The sequence below is a fragment of the Pyrgilauda ruficollis genome, unplaced genomic scaffold (genome assembly GCF_017590135.1).
Source record: "Pyrgilauda ruficollis isolate IOZ18807 unplaced genomic scaffold, ASM1759013v1 scaffold6, whole genome shotgun sequence".
In the NCBI taxonomy this organism is placed as follows: Eukaryota; Metazoa; Chordata; class Aves; order Passeriformes; family Passeridae; genus Pyrgilauda; species Pyrgilauda ruficollis.
Window position 1 is genome coordinate 13,904,766 of NW_024527710.1, and position 24,710 is coordinate 13,929,475.

Consider the following 24,710-nt stretch of genomic DNA (forward strand, 5'->3'; position numbering starts at 1 on the left):
TCAGGTGGGAAACAGATGGAGCATCTGCAGACTGACCTGTATCACTCCCCTCCCCTGGAATTTGCTCAGGACAGCTGCAGTTCTGATGTGTGTCAGCACAAAGGCCCAGTTTACAGCCTCTGAGCAACAAATATTATGAAAGTACTGAAACAGAGGTATAAACTCAGGAAAAAAAAAAACATATATAAAGCAAGCAAATGGAAAAGACAAGATAGGGAAGGATGAAGGGAATTAAAAGCTTTCAAAATACTTTTTTTGAAGTATTTGAAGTACTTTAAAGATCCTTTAGAAACTCAAGTTCTGTTAAAATCCACTGGGAAAACAGTCCTCTAAACTGTTTTAGAAAATGCCTTTCTAAGTTGATCTTTACAATACTACAGTATTTTATTTGCTCATATTAAAAAAAAAATAGTTGTCACTACACATCAATGACTGGACCCTCTACCACAGTACTTTCTCCAAAATGATACTGCATGAACACATTCCTAACCCTGACTCACTATGCAAATTTTAAAGGTCAACTTGTTAAAAAAAAATCAATCATCATCCTTCTCCTTGTTTAAGCAGCAATCCTTACTATCTCCACCAAGTGGAAAACTAAACAGAATGGAACATCTCCTGGATGGAGATGGATCTGTTTGGAGATGGATCTGTTTTCTTCAGCTACATGAAGAGCCAGTAAGGTTCCTAGAGCTGTTTCTGAGTTTTACAGCCAGATTTACAGTTTTCTGCAATACATCATACAGTGGGAGATTTTATAAAAAACAAAACACAAATTAAGCTTACTTTCCCCAAACCTGCCAGTAATGCCCATCACCCATCCAACTGCTCCTCTGAATTTTATATTCCAGGAGCTAAATACTAAGCTTTACATTTAATGCAGACAAAGTATAAGTACACATATTGTGCATACCAAATGGATAAATACATGCAAGAGATTTGCACCAATTCAGTGGACAAAGAAAATGAAAAAAAACACACTACAAACTCTGAGAACTTACAGCTTCTCTTCCAACAGCTGGGTAGAATGGGGTACCAAATAATTTTCTCCCATTGATAAATGCCTTCATTATGAAATTGGTCACTATTGGAGAAATACAAAGTTATTGGAAAACGACAGAAAAGACACAACTCAGTGAACATTCATCGTCAGAAGACATTAAGAGCTTACTTTTCCTAGAGACTCCAGCACCCAAATTATGATTCAAGTCAAAAGGATCTGCACAAAGAAGGGAGATAAAAAAAATATCAGAGTTGGAAAAAATTTGCTGCAACAGAATTTTTTATTTTAATGAAGAGAATTCCATTTTAAATGCATTTGCAGAGAAGATTATAGCAAAGCAATGCTGAGAGTTTTAAAATTATGTTAGTCAACCATAATAACAGTAAGAAGAACAATTCACTGACATTTAGTAAAAGTTATGAGTCTCATCAATTTTGTGAGCTGCAGGACTTGCTAACAATGTTTCTTTTTGAAACAATGACTGTGGTTTCCTCACATAAAGATCCTGTGCAAAGAGAACAGCCTCTCAAGCAACAGAGTTTCCTACTCCTCATGAATGGACACTCAGTTCAGCAGAGTACCTTCAATGGCAATACACTTGGACGTCCACTGCTTCTCAAAGGTGGTTAACAGCTTCTTCTGCCGGATGCTGATCACGTACTCCTTGAAGTCAAACTCCTCCGTGTAGAATCGCAGCAGCCCCAGCCACAGCTCCCCAAGAGATTCAGTGTTCTTCCCAAGAGAAGGCAGACGCTTCTTCTGCATGCAGTTGAAGACAATTTATTCAGCTACAGTTACTGCAGCACTGCCTCTCCTGAAACACCTTTCTAATTACAAGTTTGTCTACTATGAATGGTTACTTTTGGTTAAAGTAATGTTAAATAACTACAGTTAAGACTAAGCCTGGACTACTTTTAAGAATAAAAAATATTTTTCCTGATTTATTTTATTTAGAAATGACCTAAAATAAACCAAGCAAAAGCAGAAACTCATTTTAGCAAAACAGAACCCATTTGGGAAGTTGCAACACTATGGATATGGAAGTTTAATTAATTAATAGAAACAATATTTTATATATTACACTGTTAAAAATTTATTACTTTTCCTGAAAAGCAAGATTTAAATTTTAGTTAGTCTTCTGGAATTAGAATATTACCAATTCTTCCATGTCATCAAAGAAAAAAGCATTCCATCCATCCACCATTCTTTGTGGAATCTGTTTGCCATCAAATATCTGCCAGAACAGAGAGTGACAGTTACTGCTCTAATTCAAAATCGCTATAAAATACTTGCAGTTCTTTTGGTAAAAAATAATATAAAAATATAACTACTTTAATTTTAACAATTACTTCTTACACAGACAGAATTTCCCATTCTGTAAAAAGTTTGAAAGACTTTTTGCATTGTTGCTGTACCTCTCAAATTATTTGGATGTTTAATTTTTACTTGTTCTTTTCAACTAAGAAAACATGACTGAATTACCTTGTCAAGGTTCCAACATCTCTCTTGCCCACAGATTCTCTAAGGAGACTTTATATGATTTCTATTACATTTTGACTTTAGCACAGCCAAGAGGAAATTCCACTGTTATTTAAATGCACTCTTGGGGTAGCAGTAAAATAAAAACCCCCAACCACTACTGAAGTATCAGATACTAAAGTATCAGCAAGAAAGTCTATGAGTCTCAACTGCAATGCTTAAGCCGAATTCCCTCTTGCACAAAGAAACCAAAAGAGGCAGAAAGGGATAATTTTCAGACATGCTTGGAAGTTCCAGAGTGTATCCAGGAAGAGGCAGATAGCTGAATAATTATATTCTCCCCACCCATACAATGGGGGTGCAAAACATTATTTTCTTAATAAAGTTTCCTGGCACATATGAAATATTTCTTTTAAGTTGCACCAAAGCATCAATTATCTTATTTTTCCCTCATCAAATAATAAAATAAACTTATTCTCTTACAGATAAAGTGTTGAGCATTATTTATTGCTGACAATAACTGGCTGAAGAAGTGGACTCACATTTCAAGAGCATCTGGTGCAGTCTCATAATTACAATTCCCTTCTCTCCATACCACCTGCCAATTTTTTTCTATCCTGTTCATCATATAAATATCATCATAAGACTAAAATCCCAAAGTAAATGTAATAGCAGAACTTAGGCACAACAGACTCCAAGGTTTGATCTAATTTTCTTGGTCAGTTTTATCTACTAAAACCAAGAGGGAGTTAAGAACCTGCTGATTAGAAGGGCCCCATATTTCATTTATCCCCTCTGATCCGAAAATCCCAGACTTCTCATATTTGGCTTGAAGAAAAAAAAAAAGTGCATCTATTTTCATAACCTCATTTTCTGAACCTACCTCCTGAAGAACTGGAATAACTGGTGGATTTCTCTGCTGCAGAAAGTACAAAACCATAAGAATATAGGCATACGAAGACAGACTACCACGGGATGCATCACCAATATCGCAGCGCTGAAAAAATACATTTTAAACAAAATGCTGAATATACATTTTACTGTTCAAGACTAACAACTATGTCAGAGAGCAAACAGAAACCCCATAAGTAACAGCAAATACATTCACATCATAATTAAAAATTGTTTTATGAAGCCTGAAAAATAAATACACCCAAGAGTCAACTGCCATCTGGCAAATCCATAGCATAATTTGTCTAACATAAAAACAGAAAAGCTTTTCATAGCCAAAATATTTTAAAAAAATTTATAATGTGTCAAACTGAAAAAAAAACCCAAATCAAAACTCTCAAAACATAAATCCCAGGTTTCAATACCATAAAATTTAATTTTCCTTAACTCATGCTGCAAGAGCTGCTTCTATGATTCCTTAATATTTTGGTTCCCTCTCCCCTTTTAAAGAAATAATTCATTAACAGCAAGTATTTCCACATTGTACTGGCAGTGCAGGCCATGTGTGGCATTTTGCTAGCAAACATACACATACCTAATTAAACCATGGTGCAGCCTGCACAACACAGTGCAAAACAAACAGCCCTGACCAAGTCAGGGAGCTGGAGCCAGATGAGCTCAAGGTCCCTTCCAACCCAAGCCTTTCTGTGACTCTGATCAGTGAATTACCTTACTATGCTTGAGTATCTCATTACAGTATAACCCTTCCACAGCACCTGCTTCTAAGCTATCCTGTGGTTTGAGCCTGTGGCATATCAAACAATACATTTTTAACCTCCTAGGGCTGGAAAAAACAGGGATTCGTAAATTACTTTCACATTAGCAGCAGCAGTGACAGCTGTTCCTGGGTTTTCTGTCAATGCAAACAGAGGAGGAGGCATTTTGCTTAAAAACAGAGTATTTGTATAGCTACGAAGTCACTTCCATACATTTACATTCAGGAGTGTATATCCCACAACTTGCATGTTTCATCGTTGCAGTAGTATTTTTAGAAAATGCACAATAGAATGCAATGCTTCCAAAAAAAGAGTAAGATTCATTATTATTATCAATACAATCTGGACACAGAAGAGACATGGCAATATTGTGCACTACTGTGACCACATTAAGAAAAAAATCATTGCTAGTCTCAGTGACAGTATAATGAATGTGTCCATTCCATTCTGGCACAAAGTTATTTTATTCATCTTGAGGTATTTTATTACATCAACATCTGGTAGCATGATTCACCATCTCTATAAGCCATTTTTTATTTGCCCCAGTTCTACTAAGCTTTCTTTGGATATGCTGTATTTAATACTGCAGCTTGAATAAAAAGCAATGCCACGTTTCAATTACCAAAGGCTGTATAAGATAAAATTTTGATAGAATATCATAACAAAAGATGCAGGAGAGCTGACATTTCCAAATTCTTGAAGTCAAGTCTATGTCCTAGGCACATTGAGACTCAGGCATTCATTCATCACCCCATACCTACCTATTCCTGACTTTTATATTAAGTCAAACAAGGCAAGCATGCCAGAAGAAAGCAGCAGTAATCTCTGGGCTGGTCCCAGATATGGAAACTTGGGAAGCCCATGCACATCCACATGCCCTTACATCTTACAGTTACCAATTTTTCCAGTTTTGTTTGGGGCTTGGATGGGTTTTTTTGTTTGTTATAACTGAAGCTGGTTTGAAATTGAAGAAAAAAAGGAAAGTTTTTCTCTTATCAGCTTTCTCTTACACAGAAATCTTCCAACAGATAGCAGAAGGTACAGGATTTGATTTTGACACACACGGTCTGATGGAGCACAGTAAGCTTAAGAAAGTAATTTCCTATCAACAGCATTCTACTGTCTCCATTCCAGCTGGTATTGGCAAAAGGCAAACTCAGTGGCTGCAGCAGAAAACAGTGTATTGTAAAAATCAGTACCTTCTTTTTATATTACCTTTGCAAAAACTTTCATTGTGTAGCCCAGATATTGCACCCTAGGATCAATAGCTGCGTAGGTAGCCAGCATCCTTGTGTTATGCTGTGCCTGGAAAAAGGGAAAAAAAATTAAACTGGTGTAAGGGTGAGCTAATTATGTAAGAAATTGTACAATTTCACGGTGTCAGGCGAAAGCTGGAATGAGATGAACTATTCATGATGGCACATAGGCCATGGTGGATGTAGTGGCTTTTCAGAAGTATCCCCAAAACAAGACTTCCTGTGCTGTACCCTGCTCTGCCATCAGGTCACACACAGGTACCTGTGTCAGGCTGAGGGTGTGGGCCACCAAATTTAAATAATGTAGAAGAAAAACACAAACACACAAACATTCTGGTTTCAAAATTATTCCCTCAAATGGTTATTCGGGTAAGATAGAAAGAATTAAAAGCTTTCTTTGAACACAGAAGGACACAAGCAGATGCTCACCAGTGTATTGTACAAACTGATGTCTCCTTCCAAGCCACTCCGCCTGTGCTCAAACTTTACTATAGGCACTTTGGCTGTAGTTATAGGCAAGATGTTCCTCAAACCTGGGGAAGCAACACTCTAGTACATAAAACATTTCCATTAACAACATTTATACAAAATCTAACTGCAAAACAAATAATAATTTAAAGCACCTACCTGGATGCTTCTTAAGAACTTTTGCCAAACCTTCTATTATTTCTTTACAGTTTAATTTCTAGGAAAAACAAAGATCACAGCTTCAGATGTTAAAACATGGATCCTATTCCAACAAGCACATTTACTATCACATATATTTCACAGATGAAAAGTCTACGTACAAAAAGGAGCAAGCATTAAGTCAGCACATGAATTTACATGAACTCATATGCTCTGTGTGGACATCTACAGTACACTGTGTGTCCATAAGGCATTAAAAGTACAATAGGCTGGCTCTTGCTTCAGTTGTGCAAAGAGCAACAAGCCAATGTGCAACTAGCAAATCCTACCTTTCCTGTGTACAGAAATCTTAACTGAATTACAAAACCTTAAAGAATCCTTGAATATAAAATAGCAGATTTTATACATTTCAAAACTCTTACCTCTGCGTTTTCATGACCTTCCAATGTCATACAGATATCTAGATCACTGTCCCGAAATCCAAATCCATTCTTTGAGGAGCCAAATAAGCAAAGCCTAGCTTTGTCTGATCAAAAGAAAAGACAAGAAAAAGGTAATTTCTTTTACAATTGAATGGTAAGTGCTTAGTATGAAATATTGCTTAACTGCAATGTGCAGGTGCCCAAAAAAATGAGCTTAAAGAGAGAGCTTACACTGTCACTTCAAAGACCGCAGCTTTGATAAAGGAGGAAGCACAACACTTCAGAAATTATTTACAGAAAGCAAGGCAGGATAAAAACTTATTTTATGTATTTTTTTATGACTGAAGTACATTACAGTTACTACAATCATTAAATGGCATCTCTAAACGTGGTGCAATGTTTTGTGGTATGCAACTGCATTTTCCTGCTTTTAATAAATCAAAATAATGTGCAAACCCAGTCACCAGTACAGCTTTACCCCACAGATAAGACAGAGCTACTCCTAGGGTAGCCAAAGTAATACTTCTGGTTCCATTCAGAGTTTATTTAGGTTGCATATTTCTCCTATGACGAGGTAAATTTGGTCAATGAGTTTTTGTAATTATAACATGATCTTCAAGAAGACACAAGCAGTAAGATTACAATACTTTATGGAACATTCTTTCCCAATTGCTTTGTTTACATTTTTGTTTGAAACACGATATTACTAAGTATTTTCATTCTTGGATGGCAAAATCATGTTGTTAAAACAAATTCTTTCCCAACTGCAAAGAATATATTGATCTGTTCAACTGAAATGAACGCTAAGAAAATAGATCTAACACCTATTCACAGCTTTTTTTTTCCTAAACTTTAACAGAATTGGAAACCTTAAGTCTTTCAAGGCTTTGTAACAGGTCTCAATCCTCAGCTGCTGCCAGTAAGTGGAGGCACAGCCAGTGGACAGAATTCCCAATTCCTTGATCACAGGTCAGCTACAGCAGAATGGCCTTCCATGGACTGGAATTCAGGAGACCTGGGTTTGGTACCTGGCCCTAGCACTGTTTTGCACCTCCTATACAAAAATCACTTGGCATCTCTGTGCCTTGACTTCCATTCCTGTAGTAAGACACTTCTGCTTGTTTTATGTAAGGCATGTGAAGATAAACTCATCATGATTTCTCAGATACTCAAGCACTGGTGACTAGGCAACAGAAGTCCTTGGCCCACGACCAAAGCTAACACTAAACCCAACCAAATTTTCTTCTTGGCCTGACTGGAGCAGTCCTGTGCTTGCATTACTACTCTGGCAGCTCTTCCTCCACTCCAGGGACATTTCCATGGAATAGCATGAAGGGATGTTCAATGTTGAAGTCTGTAAGACAGCTTTACAAATGGAAGGAAAAGAGATGCCCCTGCTTCAAGCAAGGAAAATAAAATGAGACAAACCACGTCTTTGTGTTGTGGACAACATGACTAAAGAAAGCATTCTCAAGAATCACTACCTAAGGTTACATACCATTATATTCTTTTCTAATAAATCTCTCCAAACTTGCCAGTATTTGTTCTCTGTTTTGTTGCTCAGATAAAGGAGGGGATAATTCATCTAAGTAAAAACAAATTAAAACACAGTCAGACATGACATTCAGCACCTCAAGAACCTTTTTCAGCTAATTAAAAGATTGGATGGGGTTTTCTTCTTGTGCTTGCTTTGCTTAAATCTGTGGTTTTCTTTTTATATCATTAGAGTCTTCCAGATTTTATTTCAAGACATCCAATTTTTCAACCACAAAGCGTCCTGGTGGGCACCTGGCATCCAGCCAAGGTTAACTCATGACAGCACCCTCAAAAGATGCCATAGAATTTGATAAGCACAAAAATTAGTTCTGCCCAGAGCCTGATTCCTGGGAACACCAGTAGCTTTTTACAAACCTGGTGAAAAATCCCATATAAGATCAGCTTCTCAAATCTGTTATAAGTTATCTCAGCCATGGATTATCTGAAAATTAAAATACTGATCCATTTGTAGCCTAGGGCACCTGGAAGAGCTTCTTCCTACTGAATTGTGAATAGTTGTAAATAAGTAATTTAACTCTAGAGTTTATAATTCTTCCAGGTTACAGATCACAGAATATAGTGGAGTACAAATACTTTTTGAACTTACCAAAACATCTTTTACACACTATATCAAGTATTTCCCGAAATCTGTCTGTCATTGGTGGTAGTGGTTTTAGATCAATTTTCTTGAAATCCTCTGGGCAATCATTTTTGGAATGTCCATCCCGTTTGCAGATGCTGCATACTATAGTTGGTGGCTTTTTAGGGGGAAAAAAAGGAAAATTCTATTTGTGCACTTAAGACAGTTCAGCAGACCTAACATTTCCAAGCAACCAAGAACATTTGACATATGAACAATAACAGAGCCTCTACAAAGAGCAGAACACCTCTCAACAAGCTGCATTTAGTTCCCACAGCGTCTCAAAGCACCTGGAAATTCTACAAGAAAATAGGAGAGAAAAGGCAGAAATAACCCACAAATAACCAGAAAGAAACCCAGATTTTTTGTGTGGAAATCAAAAAGCTCAAGATGAGAGAATTCTACAAGAAAATAGGAGAGAAAAGGCAGAAATAACCCACAAATAACCACAAAGAAACCCAGATTTTTTTGTGTGGAAATCAAAAAACTCAAGATGAGAGAAACAGACCATTTAATGCAAATGCCACACAGGATGATGCTTCCTGTCCTGAGCAACAGGTACCCTGCAAAGGCCAGAGCTCCCACCCATACCCCAGACTGAAACAACCCCTATGGGAATCCCATCATCCTTCCACTCTTAGATTTAATGACTTCAAAGTAACGGCCCAGTGATCCATGACCAGCACTGCTTACCTTTCCTGAAGTAAAAATAAACTTATCAAACACATAATGCATTTCTTCTGTTGAGAGCCTGCCTTCCTCTTTGAGATCCTGGGTTTCCAGCACTGCTTTGCAGCTGGCCGAGGTAGCTGGGGTGCCAGTGCACTTCGTCTGCGGAGACGACTCCAGTACCAAACTCTGCCTGCTTTCAGCATCAGAAAACTCATTACTGGAATTTGTGTCATCAGGCTGATGTGCACTGCAGTTACAGTGGTGGCTGAGCTCACCCTCAGTTAGACACACTGAAATTTCTAAATCATCCCTCTCATTAGGTGATTTTTCCTTTAATTCACAGCATTCATTGGAAATAAGGGGTAAAGCTTCTTCTTTGTCTTCATCATAGCTAGAGTCCAATGTTGAAAGTAGCAAAGGGTCCATGTCCTGGGAAGTACATCTTTTGGCTACAGCTTCTACCACTTTATTACATTCAACTTCATTCTCTGGTATGTTACATCCACTTCCTGTAACTTCTTTATCTACAACATTTTCCCCTTGTGGAAGGCAACAGTTTGCTACAGGCTCTTCAGATCGTGTGGATTTCTTATTATTCGTTTTCCCTTTTTCTTTTTTCTTGGTATCTGGCTTGGATTTAATCCCATCTTTACTTTGTGGACATGCAAAATATTTATATGCTGTCCTAAATCGCTCCAGGATGTACTCAAATACCATCTGGCTATTTAGACTTCGTGCAACATTCCTCTTTAGTGCAAAAGGATCTGGGAAGAAAAAGAACAATTTAATTAATAATCTTTAACTTCCACATTTCACAAAGCAGCTGAAATCCCTAAGTTATTACAGGGCAGTTAAGGAGATACTTATATTATAATCCAGAATTGTATGTGGATATACTTAGAGAATGAAAGACCCACAAGTTTTTTCAGAATTCTTCCAAACAAAACATACCCATGTGCGCCATGAATGGCTGACTATCAAAAACAATTCTAAACAGTGTTACTCAAAAAGAAAACCATGGGTATATTGCACCATTATATCATGGCCAATTTCTAAACTAGAAATTATAATAAATATACAAAGGCATAATAAATAGATGCCAGCCAGAATCTTTTTTTCCTCCACTGAAGAAGGACTTTCATTTCCCTTAAGAAATTCATTTGTCTACGAGTAACATTAAGGATGTAAGGATTGTATGAACCAATCTCACCAGGATCCACTCTTAGTCCTTCCTAATGATTTTTAGATCAAACATGTTTTCCAAGCAAAAAGAGCTCCTGCATAGTTGCTATAAGTTTGCCTGGAAGATAGTACCAAACTGAGATTCTGTTACTTCATAACATCAGCTACAAACTCAACATTGGAAAAAAAAAAAAAAGGCAAAAATGAGAAGTAAAAAAACATAAAGCAAACAACACAATTAGCCCAATAACAGTAGGTGTCAGAACCCGAATACAAGCTGGTTTTTTGAAATTATTTCTCATTTTCTTCCTCAATGATTTGTCCTGCCACCTTACATCCCACATGTTGAATAAACACTTCCTTACTTTTTCTACACTCAAGCTAAAAGTGATTGAAGAAAAGAATTGGGAGAGGAAATTAAAAGTCACAGGAGTGATCTCAACATCCACTACTCAACCTGTGCCTCAAGAATTTATTGCTTGTTTATCTGTTCTACTTTCCTTCTCACTGTTCTTGTACCTTATTGACTCATCCTTCAAAGTACCTCTGTACCTCATTCTCTGTCTGTATGATTCTTTGTCCTCTCCATCGCCTCAAGTGTTACAGATAAGCCACTTCAGCAACATCTCTAGAAAGTGTTCAAAAGTCATTATTCATGCTTTTATAAAAATATCACCTTACATGGTTACTTAACCTTCCTCAAATACCCAATTTCTCTGTTCTTAAGGTCAATTCAGAATGCCACAGATTGCTCTGCAACTCAGTGACTTTCCCTGCTTTTTACACAGAGAAAACTTATGTTTAAAGAGACTAAATAGCTGACAAAATATATATTCAAGAGACTTATTGTCCAGATTCTTGTAACAGATTTGCAAGTTAAGCAAATAAAGATGCTAAAGCAGGATGACTACAGAAGTGGGAAGGGATCAGCCTACCTTCAATGGCTATTCGCCTCTTAGGCCAGTTTTTATTCTCTCTGGTTAAGAGCTCTTGTACCCGTATGCTGATGACATATTCCTCCAAAGCAAACTCCAGTGTGTAAAACTTCAAAAGTTCCAACCACAGTTGCCCCAGTGAAACTTGGTGAGGGGTTTTGAACGCTAAGAGAGACTGAAAAACATGGACACAAGTGCTCAACTGCAATAAGAAATGAATATTCTCCTTTTTTTTGTCCTGATTCCATCCAACATCTATGTTTAAAAATAAAAAAAATAGAGATAAGAGATAGCAAATGGTTTTCAATTAAATTAAGTCAGGACTTACAATTCCATGTTTCTCTTTCACATTGCTTTGGTTGTCCACTTCTGAGCTTGTTGCTTTCTTGCCACCACCTTTTTGTTGTTCGACTTTAGCTTTGCTTTCTGCTCCAACAGAGTTTTTTGCTGCACCGTTTGTGGGTGGTTTGTACTCCCACCTTACAAATTCTTCATCTTCCACCCCTTTCAGCTGGTGGTCATCTGGCCTCTTTGAATCAAAGCCTTCAATCTAATAACAATTAAAGTGCCTCTGAAACAAGACTGTATATAATACATACAACCAACAGTTTTCAGCAAATGTAACACTGACTACTGTGGTATTCATACCGCTCAAGATTAACAGATGTCAGAGACAGAAATTCAGAGAAATAAAGAAGAAAATAATTGCCTTTTCTCCAAAACACAGATGACACAAGTATACAGCCTGCTACAAGTGCCTTTTAAAAAAGTCTTCAGAATCATCAAGCATCATCTGTGTGAGCATGAAGTACCAATGCATTTTATTTATAATTTTCTTTGGCAATCAAATTCTGCATTTCTATGAGGCTGCAGAACACAGAAATAATGCCAACAATTTAATAATGAAGTTAATATATTACCAAATCACTTACCCAATTGCCCAAATAGGACGGTAAAATACGTGGTTTTCTTTGCTGAAGAAAAAATATCACCATTAAGGCAAAGGAATATGAGGGAATTCCACCTTCAGCCTGACAGTCAATGTGACAGAGCTGTAAGAGAAGAAATAATCACTTTTCCCATGCAACACCAGAATTTTAGTTTACAATCTATTACAAAAGGACAAATACTAAAGAAATGTGAGAAACATACTGGAGTGAAATACAAAATGCTGTATCTCAGAAACTGCAGTGGTCATGCCATGTCACATACAGATAGAATAAAAACCAGCAATTCATACAGTGCATTAAGGAACACTCTCTTATCATATATTATTCTTTTCAGTTTCACCACATTTTGTGATTGTGGGACGTATTTCTGCTGCCATCTAGAATTTCAGTCAATGCTGAAATGTGCTATTGTACAGTGGCATCTCACGTATGGAGGTGGGGTGAAGCAGTGTTATGAAGTCCTTTCCACAAACATATTCATGCTACATTACACAGCACATTGTACACAGTGCTTAAAAAGAAGTATTGAGGATAATTCAATAACTTACTCTTGCCCAGTAGCGGAAAGCCAAAACCAAGGGAATCAGGACAGGCTCCAGTTTACCAAGTGCAGCCAGCAGGTCAGTTGTAAGGCAAGCCACGTCATTCCTAGCACTTACTTTGCATGTCAAACCACTGCAATCACAAATGCAGAACAGATAAAGGGCTATCACTTTGTGATACAGATGGGGCAGGGGGAGGTGGGGCATCACACCCCCTGTAATAAAAACATCCATCAGTGTCTCCCTATGCAAAAAGCTACATTTTCCCTACTATTAGCTTATTGACTGCATCTAGAACTTACAGAAATTCACCACAGCGAAAAATACAAAACAGCATTCAGAATTTTCTCTTATATTCTGCCATTACTTAATGACGTTATCTTGCACAATTCAATTGCCAAGTATACTGTCTACATTCAAAACACTTAAACTAATAAATTAATTAATACTCCAGACCTGCTGCACATTAAGAGTTACATTAAGGTGAACCCACAAAACAGCTTCTCAAAAAACTTTCCTTTAGCTTTTCAGAACAATTATTTCTATTCTGTTACAAACACAGGAAAAGCCAAGCCCACTCTTGTTGCATTTACCTCCCCAGAGTTTCAGTCCATACCTCTGGCCAGTTAAGAAATCATGTTTCATTTTGGAGGTTGCTATTTCTTAGGAATTTACTGAAACTGTCAGATGATGTGTCCTTTCTGACAATATCTATCTTATAAATGTTTTTAAAGCCTTGGCTTAAAACTGCTGGCAAAAAATTTAAATAACTGAAAACCACTCTACTTTTCCCCCAGTTAACTAAAAGGTAATGTCAGATTCCTACACCCAGTGAATTCTGTGTAGCCCAAAAACAGCTTTCTTTCTAAATTACATTTCTGTGTATGAGCAATTCCCTTTTAATACAATCGTTAGCTGAATGTTACAGTAATACTTCTTGTCAAGAGTGCAGGCAGGCAACTACTATGAACAAGCACAGTAACTCATTAAAAACTTTTTTCAGTCACACATACCTTTTAACATCTTTGCAAAAGACAACAGGAACTTTGGCATGGAAATCCGACTCCACATCTGAGTAGACAGCTAAGCAATGAAGGAGAAAAAACACACTTTGAAACAAAGTTTCTTACAGTTTTCCCAATTCTGTCTTTAAAATGATTACATTTATGCCATGATTTTTCAGAACAACTCAAATTAAGTGGTGCATAGCTAAGCAGTACCAATATTTTCTGTTTACTTTTGTTGCTTACCACCAGTACCAGACAGCCAGGCTGTGTTCCTGACAGAACCATGAGGCTACAAGTTTTAGAAGTCCTGGAACAGCTCTCCCTCATATACATATGCAAGTGGAAAGCAGCTTTTGAGTTTATTGCTTATAATTCATCCTACAAAAGGTTAAACCTTTTTGCTCAGGCATCTGACACTACTGCCCCAACTTCTAGCAACCTGAACTGGAGCACTCTCTGCTGCAGCTTCTCATCTCTCATTCACACAAGCACTGGTGCTCAAAAAATCACATTCATAAAAACAGCCCTGATACTTTGGTTGAAAACCCATCAAGTTTTCTAAGTTCACAGAAAATTTAAACATAAAAACAACTAAGCAGCAGATGGAATGCTAAATAGAAATGAGATGCAACTAAAACTCACCACTGTTCTTCAAGATCTCAAGCACCTGGATCAGAACATCTGGTTGACTCATCTACAATGATAAAATTAGAGCAGGTCGCATTATCGAGACTAATATTTTATTTTACATTTTGTTTCAAGCTACTTGGGTTGCACAACTAGTAACTCTGTGTTCCTCAAAAAAGTGAAATCATTTGTCAGTATGAATAAGTTGACTGTACCTGTCTACACCATGAAAACAGGTGCCAGTAAACCTCACAGCCAGCCTTCCTTTAGCCTACAGCTCTAGTGAACTCTTCTGTTCTAGCTCTGCATTAACAGGACAAATAAAAGCACTTGCCATATATTCAGCAGTTTCATTGTCAATGACTACTACTAGAAATGGACAGCAATAAAGAATTTTATGTCAGGACTTTCCCAGGAGTTTTTAAAGGTTATCATTTTGAAACACATGCAAGTGTAGCAGTTGAGTGTCTATCAAGAATGTGCTGCTAATATCAGTAAACATGAACCAACAATTTCCTTATCTAAGGAATGTCACTCTTACCCCAAATTTTAGAAGTGTGGGGGGGAATCAAAACCTACAAGAGTTTACAGTCTGAATCTTGAACTCATGGAAGCACACTTAGCCAAGCCAACTATTTTCATACTGCTTCAGTGCTTACTCAAAAAAAATTACAAAAAGCCTAGCATAAGATTGTCCAAACAAAACAAAACAAAACCCACCCAAGAATTAAAGTTATCTAAAGATAACTTCCTTCACAGCACAGATGACATCAAATCAAAGATTAGATACTTTGTGCTCTTCTAACACCATGTGCCCCAAAAGAAGATGAAGGCAATGGAAAAGAAATAAATGTGGATAGGTTTGATTTAAAAACCAGTCTTCGTTAATATAAGATAATATCTACACACCTTAGGGGGGAATTTGATATCAATGTTAACATCACTGGTCTTAAAAGCAAATCTAGTTAAACAGGAGCCATACATCCTCAGGGAACAGTCTGGAGAGAGAGAAACATAATTATTTAACAGTTAATAGGTAAATAATAACAGTTAATATGTAAATAATCTTTTCTTTAGTGGATCATGCATACCTTGCTTCAAATACTGCACCTCACAAGTGGCACACCGAGATTAATGAACACTGAACCCCTTTCTCACTCTTGCGAGGGGCAGGCATTTCCATAACACAGCATCACAGGAAAACAAATAATTCAAATACTGTAAGCCCCAAATGTCCAACATTTTCCAAGCTGTTTTAAAGACTTTTTGCAATAGTTCTGTTTGTTTTTAACATAAAATTAAATATGAAGTAACAATAACTGTCACCATCTCAGTGTAGGATTTTATGTAACAGCTTTTGTTAACTACAGCTTGATTTCACTGCAGCTCTTAGCCAGTTATAGAATTCTTTGATGCCTCACAGACTTCTATATGAGGCACAAATCTGTTGATTCCATCAGCAAGTTCCAACACACAGTTCCTTACAAAATATGCACATAAACATAACTTCAGTATAATCCAAGGGACAGAGTACAGTGTCCATTCAGTGTTTTAATTAATGCAGTTACCTGCAAAGATGCAGAACAGATCTAAACTAACTAGGAAATACCTACTCAGCAATAATACAAGAAATGCTGTCCCATTCCATAAACAACCATTTATCCCAATTCACGATGAAATTTTTGCAGATGAAAATTTGACTGTAATAGAAGTTAGGGTCTCCCACACTTAAATCAGCTGAAAAATGAGAGTGTTCTCAATCCTTCCCAAATCCAACACCCTGCTCAAGCAGGGTCACCTAGAGCAGGTTGCCCAGACTGTGTCCAGTTGGGTTTTGAAAATCTGCACGGCTGGAGAGACCACAACCTCCCCAGTCAACCTGTGCCAGTGTCCAACCACCTTCACAGCAAAGAGGATTTTTCTCGTGTATCTTCCTTTGTATGTGTTCTGACCAAACTCATTCAATCAGAAACATCAACAAAAACACTCTCAAAAGAGAAAACAGATCTTACATATACACAGCTTCAAGCTGTGTATTTTCACTGCTTAGAAACCAGCTCTCTCAGAATTAAAGTATGTATGGCTAATAATAATAATTTGCAGTTTCTTCCAATGGCTTATCATAGTAGTAAGAATTTTTGCATAGTTCTAATGTGAGCTCAAGAGAAAACCATGCCAGAAGATCAGATGTTTTCTACACAGCGCATGAATTAAATTTTTCTCAATTTACAACTTAGGAAAACACATTTACTAGAACATAGCTGGGCTTTGAAAAGGAGAATAACAAACTGTCATTTACTATTACAGACTCCCCTTCCACTACTCCTACATCTTCACAGAAGCTCATCAGCCCAAACAAGTCAGCCAGACAAAGTAACAATAGTTTTCCTGAGCATTTAGGTATAAAATGTTATGTGAAAAAGCTTTGTCTTATGCTTCCCACTATCAGTGGAAAACTCCCTAGAGTGCCAGAACAGAAGTTTGCACTAGGAGCCACTTACTAGAGAACAAACAGATTACCAAAACCTCCACCCTACAAACCCCTGTTCTATTCAGCACCTTTTGTTTAAGCAGATACTTCACAGAGCATCTAAAACTAAAGCTAATCATCCTGCACATATCAAAATCTTTCTTACAGTTGAATTTTTATAGAGCAAAGGGAAAAAAAAGGTATTGATAAAACAAATGGACGGTATAGAACACCTGATTCCAGCACAGATGAAATTAAAAATTTCCAACTTTTTTTTGGCAGTGAGATTAATATTTTCTTCTGTTCAGATGCACTGAACAACAAACCACTGTTAGCACAAAGTCAACATCATCGCAGCTCCAAAATCTGATTTCAAACTCCCAGTACATTAACTATAGGAGCTGATGAGAAATCAATGCAAAGAAGCAGATGTCAAATATTATCCTTTTTGTTATCTTATCCCACCACTTTAAAGAGCATCAATAAACACATCTGAAAGAAGGACAAATAAGCACAATCATATTTTCCTCTTTTTGTATATTTGTTAATCCTTTAAAAATCAACTGCCAGTCTGTACTAAAAAGTCTGTCTATATTAATATTGAACACTATCAAGGTAATTTAACCCCAAATGCACTCATTCACCATTAATGAAGGTATCAAAAATATATATAAAAATAATGAAAAATTTTCACCTAAAGCAAATGGAGAATATTATGAATACCTGGTAAGGGCTGTTGAATAATTTTCTCCATCTCATTTACAATCTCTTGCCGAATTCTGAAGTCCTCATCTGAGATGCCTTGTTCATTTGCTGCCTCGATGAGAGTGAAACTCAGAGCAGCCAACTGTGCAGACGAGGGCGGCGGGAGCGCCCGCAGCTCGTTTTCTTCTTGCTTTTCCTGAATAATTGGTGGATGATGTAATTAAAAACTGGTATTTTAAGAAGAAAGGCTATCTCTTACTGCTATATTGGAACATGCTGTTTGCTGTTTGTGTCCTGACCAACACTTCCAAAGAGAGGAACTCTGCCTGGCCTAACTGGCAAATACAATAGTGTGGTCCCAGGAATGAGAGCAGATGCTCAGCGTTTAAAACAGAAAATGTCATTTCACAGCTGGCAACTGGAGAGGGAACCTTCTGTATTCCATTCCTGAACCACATTTCCTGACAGTTCTGAAGCAGAATTCATCCAAGAAAATAAAAAGATGTAATTGTTCCTACTTCATAAAAGTAACTGAACTGGAAAAGTCACATGAATTTTTTCATTGTGGATTGTACTTGAAGGAAAGTTATCAGAGGCAGCAAAAGTATTCCTAGCTCCAAGGGAATTTTATAAGTTGAGTCCCATTGCTGCTTAAACAGCTGGTTCCAGAAAGTACTGGATTTAGTGCACCCAATCCAACAGCAAGAACACATCAGATGCATCAAGTAATTTGGGACTAAGTACAACAACTCCCTGTTCCATGAATTCAACAACTACATGAAAGATACGACTGAAATAAATAATAACTATAAAATAAATATGCACTAAGAAAACAGTACAGTATGAAAATGTTTCTTTAGTTCTAGGCTGCATTTCTCAACTCTTCTGTTCTTATCTGAACAAATTAAATGTAAGAAAGAATATGAGCATGTTTAAAGTAGTATGGGATTTTTTTTTATGTCACCATGTTAGGATTTTTCTTGAGTTGGGAACCAAAGCTGCTGCTGAGCCTATTTGATTGTCATGTATCTCACAGAGCTGTAAACAGGAGCATTTTATGCAGTAACATTTAAGACAGTTATATAGGTAACACCATGATGCTGCACATAAAGCTATCTGGAGTAAGTGTTAAAAAGTGAAACTGCTCCCTGTCCTTGAGAATTCCATTCAGTGCTAAAGAAACCTCATTGCTCAGTTCTCATCTTCATGCCCAGATGAAAAGCATGGTAAGGAAGCATTTATAGATCAATCATAGGGCTGGCTCGTTTCTTTAAGCATGATGCAATTTAGGAGACAGTGAGAGAACCAGAATCCTTTACAAATAATCACTGACCATACTGTAAAAATGTTACTTTCTGAGATTTAATGGATTTATGGCATTTGGAGTCTTCCAGGTGATGACTTGCACACAATTTAGAATTAGAGCATTAATGAAAAACAGAAGTATGGCAAGAAATCCATGGAAACATGTGAAAGTAATTTGACTGAATTTTGGGGAATGGTTCTAGAAAGAGTAATTTTAACCATCTAAATCACAAAATCCAACATACTGGATAATCTGTAGCTCTTCATCAGCATTTACAGAAATGGGCTGGCAAGAAAATCTGTGCAACTTTTATTGGATTTCTTACATGTAACATTTCTTTAGAGCAAACCATAGCACCATGGTATCTGATAAGGAAACTGGTTTTCTCTTTGTAAGCCTTAGAACTGTTTTTCATATTAAGTACATTAATAAACCCAGGGTGATGATGAATGAATTGAATCCTTCCCTCCTGTAACTCTTCTAAACTAAACAAGTCAGCCAAAGTAAAAATAACCCATAAACAACATCCCCAACCCCACCTCCAGTCCCTGGAGGTCTTGCTACCAATGGCATTATTTTCAGTGAACAGAAAAACTGAATCTATTTTTGTGTAATATATATTTCTCACCATTCTCATAATTTTCTTACTAAAAGTATGATGAACTGCTCGCTACTCAGAGACACTAATTCAGAAGCAATGACCAAAACTGTCCTTTCCTCTCTGCCTGGACAAATCACCAAGCCCTTCTTCTTAAACAGAAAACAGAAATTTGCGCATCTTGCTCAGCACACAATCTTTCACTTAAATGAACATCATCAAAGAAAACAAACCACACAACAAAAATATTTGGATTTCAAAAATAAAATAAAAAACCAGAAGAGTATAAGAAAGAAAAAAGCAGCCATAATTTTGTTAACTTACCATTATATTTTTCTTATGACGTTTTTCCTTAATATGTTTGTGGGCTCCCTGGATATTTTCAATGTGGACTAAGCAGAGCTTGCATAGATACTGACAGTTGGTGTATTCTGGGGAGCGCTGAGGAAAAATTGCCATATATTAAAACAAATATTTCTACCAGTAGTTCCTGAAAAACTCAATTCTTTGATTAATAAACTGTACTTAACTGTTATGTAACACTTTTAATGTAAAGGTGCTTTGCAAACATTAATCAATCTTCAAAAAACAAGCAGAAATGGATTTTTACCAGTATGACAAGAGGGGAGAGTGAAGGAAGGAAGTGAGATGACTCAAATACTACATTTCTCAGTAAATTTAGTGAGGTAAGACAAAGGCTGAAGAGTTTATGCTTCTTATGGCTGACCTAAAGACCAGTAAGCCATTCCCCTGTCAGGTGAAGCTTTTAATTACTGGCTAAATCCCAGCATCTCCCCGCCTTTCCCTGATGAGGAAATGGCAGCAGCTCAGCCGTGCCCTGCTCTGCTGCTGTGTCACGCGGTGCTGTCTGCCCCAGCCAGGGCAGTGGCTCTGCCCTGTTGGACAGGGTGTGGCTGGGCAGCCTGGGGGAACACAGCCACTTCCCTATCACTGTGCTCAGCCAAGGTGGGATCCTCCAGCAAGGGCTGATGCTATTCCACTCTGATGGACGCTCTGGAATGCTCAGAGTTGGAGACACTTGCAGAACAAGCACCTTTTTGTACACACGGGCTGGCAGAGATGGAGTACACAAATGGAGAGTGGCCAACTGGGAGATCCCCAAGTGTGCAAGAAGCAGCCAAACGTCCAGAGATGATGTGGAAGAAGGGAACCTGTTTTCTCAGGGTCCACGAGGGGATACCGTGGAGTTTATTCAGCCAGGAAATCATTAGCACCTGCTGGACTCAAAGGCAGAAAGGACTCTGCAAAGAGAAGGGGCTGTTTCCAAATACTCCAATTTATGTGTCCCATCCTGCAATCTTCTTGCTATAACAGATCACAGCTACAGAGATGGGAAACCTTTTGAAAAGCTCACTGCAGAGACAAAAGGGTTTAAAAAAAAAACACTTTAGTTTTTCTCCTTATCTGTTAGACTTTTCCAATAACTGGAAAATACTTTAAAATTTTTGTCCTAATTCTAGTACAGCTATATTTACGAAACCCAAAAAGTATACTGAAAGCACCAGATGTTTAAACAGTGACCTAACAATGAATGAACACCATTTTAAGACACTGAGGTGGATCACAGATCAGTTAAAAAAATTTCACTTACCATATGGACACCTAAACCACTGTTAAATTTGGGCAAGTTTTTCCACTTACTGCTTACTGAGTTTGACCTTTTGCTTTTGGAAAAAAAACTAGTCTGATACTCTCCAACTACAGAGTAAATATAAATTTAAAATATTGCTTTAATTACAAATTTTTTTTAACCCTGTTTTCTCTAAGACAGGTACCTAGTAAGATTAAATTAAACATCCATCTGGAAAACAACCTACAGACAGTTACACCTGGCAACATGGGAAGATTCAAGTATTTGATGCCTGATGACTGAAGTAGATAAAAAATATTTTACCATTCTTTTATAATAAAGTGAGTATCAGCAGTAAACGTATTTTTGAAAAAAATTGTATTTCTTTACAATATTGGTCTGCAGTATTACGCTAATAGATGTTGCCAGGAAGGCTGAATCATGTAATAACTTCTATTTTGTCTTTATTGCGAAGACTTTTAAAATCATCTAATTGTGTTTAACTCCAATGAAAAGGGCAAAAACTCAAATTAACAAGACAGAAAAGTTACAGACTACTACTTGTGTAAGACAGATGCACCCAAATAAGCCAGGTCTCATGAAATTTGTCCTTGGACACTCAAGGAGCTAATCTATAAAAGAGCCAGCTGTCTTTTAAGGAAATCACAGAGAATGGGAAGGTTCCAGATCATCAGGAAAGAGAAATTCAAGAATATCTTTAAAGGGCTAAATAAGATGAACCAAGGAATTAGACACCAGTCAGAATTAGCATTCAGAAAAATACTGTAATAAATTTTTAATAAGCACATAGGGAAAAAACAGGTCAGAGGTGACAACCTGATCTGCTACAAACAATTGCACTAACCCAATCTTAGGGTTGCTTTTTTAAAGATCAGTCATAGCTCTTGAAGAAGCAGCAGCAGACGTTGTATTTGAATGTTACAGTCTTTGTCACTTGTCATAGTATCAGTCTCAGAAGGAGACCATAAATAGTATCTAAATAAAGAACAGTAAGGTGGGAGCAAAACTGCTGAGAGAACTGTCCTCAGAGCACTCATACCTAGAAGTATGTGCCAAGTTCAAGAAGTATGTGCCATGTTCTTCAGCAAGGGTCCTTGTGGGGGCAGAAATATCCACACTTTTGTTGAAGAGGTAGGAAATGCAACAGAAAGTGTGCTGACTATAAATGTAAAAGATATTGACTTGGAAGAGGATGCAGAAAATGTAAAATGAGAAAAATTCAGATATCACAAAAAGTTAAAGAAATTGAATAAATAACCTCCAACTAAATAATACCACAGCAAAGTATCATTCCTTAAGTATTATCAACTGCAAAACATACAGGGCTGGAAACACCTGATGGACCAGTTCTTAAGGAAAGGCCATGGGAATCATTGCTGCTCCAACATTAAGCCAACATCCTACTGCTACTAAAAAAGCAGAGATCCTAAACAAAAATGCCATATTTCAGAGAGATGAAGTCAGCTTTCTTCTTTACATGTAAGACTTCAGCTGAAATTGCATGTCCAATTTTGAACACTGCTTACACAATGGGTGTCTAGAGAAAAGCAACAAGAATGAACCAGGAACTAAAAACCCCGAAGACCAATGAACCAAGAGAGCCTAAAGAAAGTTCGACTGCAGGAATGGGAATGATTTTCCCATGTGCAGAATGGCGTGAAAAAGAAGTAATAAACTTTTGGTTATTTTCCTAGGACAACATATGAGGGATTAAAATGCTTCCATTAGATATTAACAAAATCTTCTGGGTTACCTACACTGACTTCAACATTTGTTTCACTAGAGATAATATTAAGAACAATTTAGGTGAACGTTTTTAAGCAGTCATCTCTAATACAGCAACTGGGACTGGTGAGAGACACTAAAGAAAGCTCAAGGTTCTTTTTAGTCCTGCATTCTGAGTTTCCAGAGAACCAGACTTAAATCTTATAAGATAAAATCTAAATACTGGAATTGTAAACCTTCATATCTAGAAAATTAAAAAAATACTGTTCTGCAAAGGCTACATATGCCACAAAAGGAACACTAAGTTTCTAATCCATCTCATCTGCCAGGACAAACAACTAGTCAACTACTGGAGACACTGCCTTAGATCAGAAAGTGACTCATTATTAAGAAGAAAGAAACAGAGGCAGCAGGCAGTAGTAGAAATACCACCCAACCAGAAATATGGTGATGATAATGAAAGAGGACACACATTTTCTTTTTTATCTGATAAATAACCCAACCTACTTTTTCAAGTCGGGAGATATAATCTCTTTCCAGACGTTCTTCAGCTTGTTTCAATCCTAGTTGCTGTTCAACTGTCAGATTAGATTCATCAATAACACCAGTGTTTTCTAAATAATCCGCTTCCAACGTATGTTCTTTTGTTGATTCAGAATTCTTTATTTTACCTAAAGCAAGAAACAGTTACTTTCTTCAGAGTAATTCAAGGAGAGGAAAAGTGAAAATTAGAGTACAGAGCAGCTAAGAACCAAACACATATTAGAGCTATATTCCAGTTTTTTATCCAAACACTGGCCAAGATCACCTTAAACATTAAAATTGTTCCAGTATGTTAACCAGTATTTTAAAAGGACTTCAGAGACTAATCTGCTACTAAGAATGCTGTCAAAAACACAAAAAGGTAGATTAATTCTGTGTTTCAGTCAAATTCACAGTCTCTTAAATTGTTCAAAGCAAGAAAGGGTTTTGCCATCCAGAACAGAGTAAACAAGATGCCCTACTGTAAGAGAAACAATAAATATTAGGCATAAAACTATTGTACACGACACATTTTGTTAAGGAAGTAAGTCAGAGAACTGCCTCAAAGACATTCACGCAAATGACCCTACAGAGGCAGGCAGCAGGCAATCCCAGCCCTCAGCCTGGAAGCTGCTGGAGTCACACCTGAACGCTCCGTGACACCTCTCACCCACAGGCAGCAGCCACTGAGCTCTGCAACGCTGCTGCTCCCAAAAACTCAGCCAGTGCCACAGGGCCAGTTCCTCCACATGCCTATGCATTGGTCACAGGCCACTCATCTCTGAAACATCTACGGCAAATTATTCCAGTCGCTTTTACATAAGCAAAAGTGAGGGTTACTTGTGCTTTGTCTTTTCTTTCCCTTTTTCCTTCCTTTCAAATGAGATCGATGCCCCCAGACTCGCAAGGAATCAAAGCTGAGTAACTTTTCAAGTCCTGGTTTCTCAGTGACAGATGGTCTCCACAGTACATAATGGGGGTCTACAAAGAGCTGACTGATCACAGGATGCTGCCACTTGAACTTGTTTTTCCTGTTAAACACTATTAAGACAGCTAAAAAACCACAGACTTTGTTATTTTCCTTGTATTTCCATACAAGCAACTGCTGTAGCTGTGGGAAATACTTCAAACAGAAGGCCTACACTGGCTGGCATCTTAAAACAGCATTTTCATTAAAGAAAAAAAGCATTCTAAAGAAGTGTGACAAATCCTGAGCTATGGAATTAA

General features: G+C 37.3%; 1 protein-coding gene across 3 annotated transcripts in view; it reads right to left on the bottom strand.

The window, feature by feature from the left end:
• TUT4 (terminal uridylyl transferase 4) overlaps nucleotides 1–24,710 on the bottom strand; it is a 44,413-nt gene that overhangs the window by 10,277 nt on the left and 9,426 nt on the right. For all 3 annotated transcript variants that reach the window (XM_041483016.1, XM_041483014.1, XM_041483015.1), the window contains exons 3-24: nucleotides 23,469–23,632; nucleotides 19,949–20,065; nucleotides 17,739–17,916; nucleotides 15,455–15,543; nucleotides 14,561–14,612; nucleotides 13,925–13,994; nucleotides 12,918–13,044; nucleotides 12,352–12,471; nucleotides 11,748–11,969; nucleotides 11,420–11,594; nucleotides 9,324–10,066; nucleotides 8,598–8,748; nucleotides 7,953–8,039; nucleotides 6,455–6,558; nucleotides 6,033–6,090; nucleotides 5,835–5,938; nucleotides 5,365–5,454; nucleotides 3,366–3,479; nucleotides 2,160–2,237; nucleotides 1,585–1,762; nucleotides 1,172–1,219; nucleotides 1,002–1,084 (exon numbers count right to left, since the gene is read on the bottom strand). In XM_041483016.1, coding sequence (XP_041338950.1) covers nucleotides 1,002–1,084; nucleotides 1,172–1,219; nucleotides 1,585–1,762; nucleotides 2,160–2,237; nucleotides 3,366–3,479; nucleotides 5,365–5,454; nucleotides 5,835–5,938; nucleotides 6,033–6,090; nucleotides 6,455–6,558; nucleotides 7,953–8,039; nucleotides 8,598–8,748; nucleotides 9,324–10,066; nucleotides 11,420–11,594; nucleotides 11,748–11,969; nucleotides 12,352–12,471; nucleotides 12,918–13,044; nucleotides 13,925–13,994; nucleotides 14,561–14,612; nucleotides 15,455–15,543; nucleotides 17,739–17,916; nucleotides 19,949–20,065; nucleotides 23,469–23,632 — 3,152 coding nt within the window. The remainder of the gene's footprint in view (nucleotides 1–1,001; nucleotides 1,085–1,171; nucleotides 1,220–1,584; nucleotides 1,763–2,159; nucleotides 2,238–3,365; nucleotides 3,480–5,364; nucleotides 5,455–5,834; nucleotides 5,939–6,032; nucleotides 6,091–6,454; nucleotides 6,559–7,952; nucleotides 8,040–8,597; nucleotides 8,749–9,323; nucleotides 10,067–11,419; nucleotides 11,595–11,747; nucleotides 11,970–12,351; nucleotides 12,472–12,917; nucleotides 13,045–13,924; nucleotides 13,995–14,560; nucleotides 14,613–15,454; nucleotides 15,544–17,738; nucleotides 17,917–19,948; nucleotides 20,066–23,468; nucleotides 23,633–24,710) is intronic.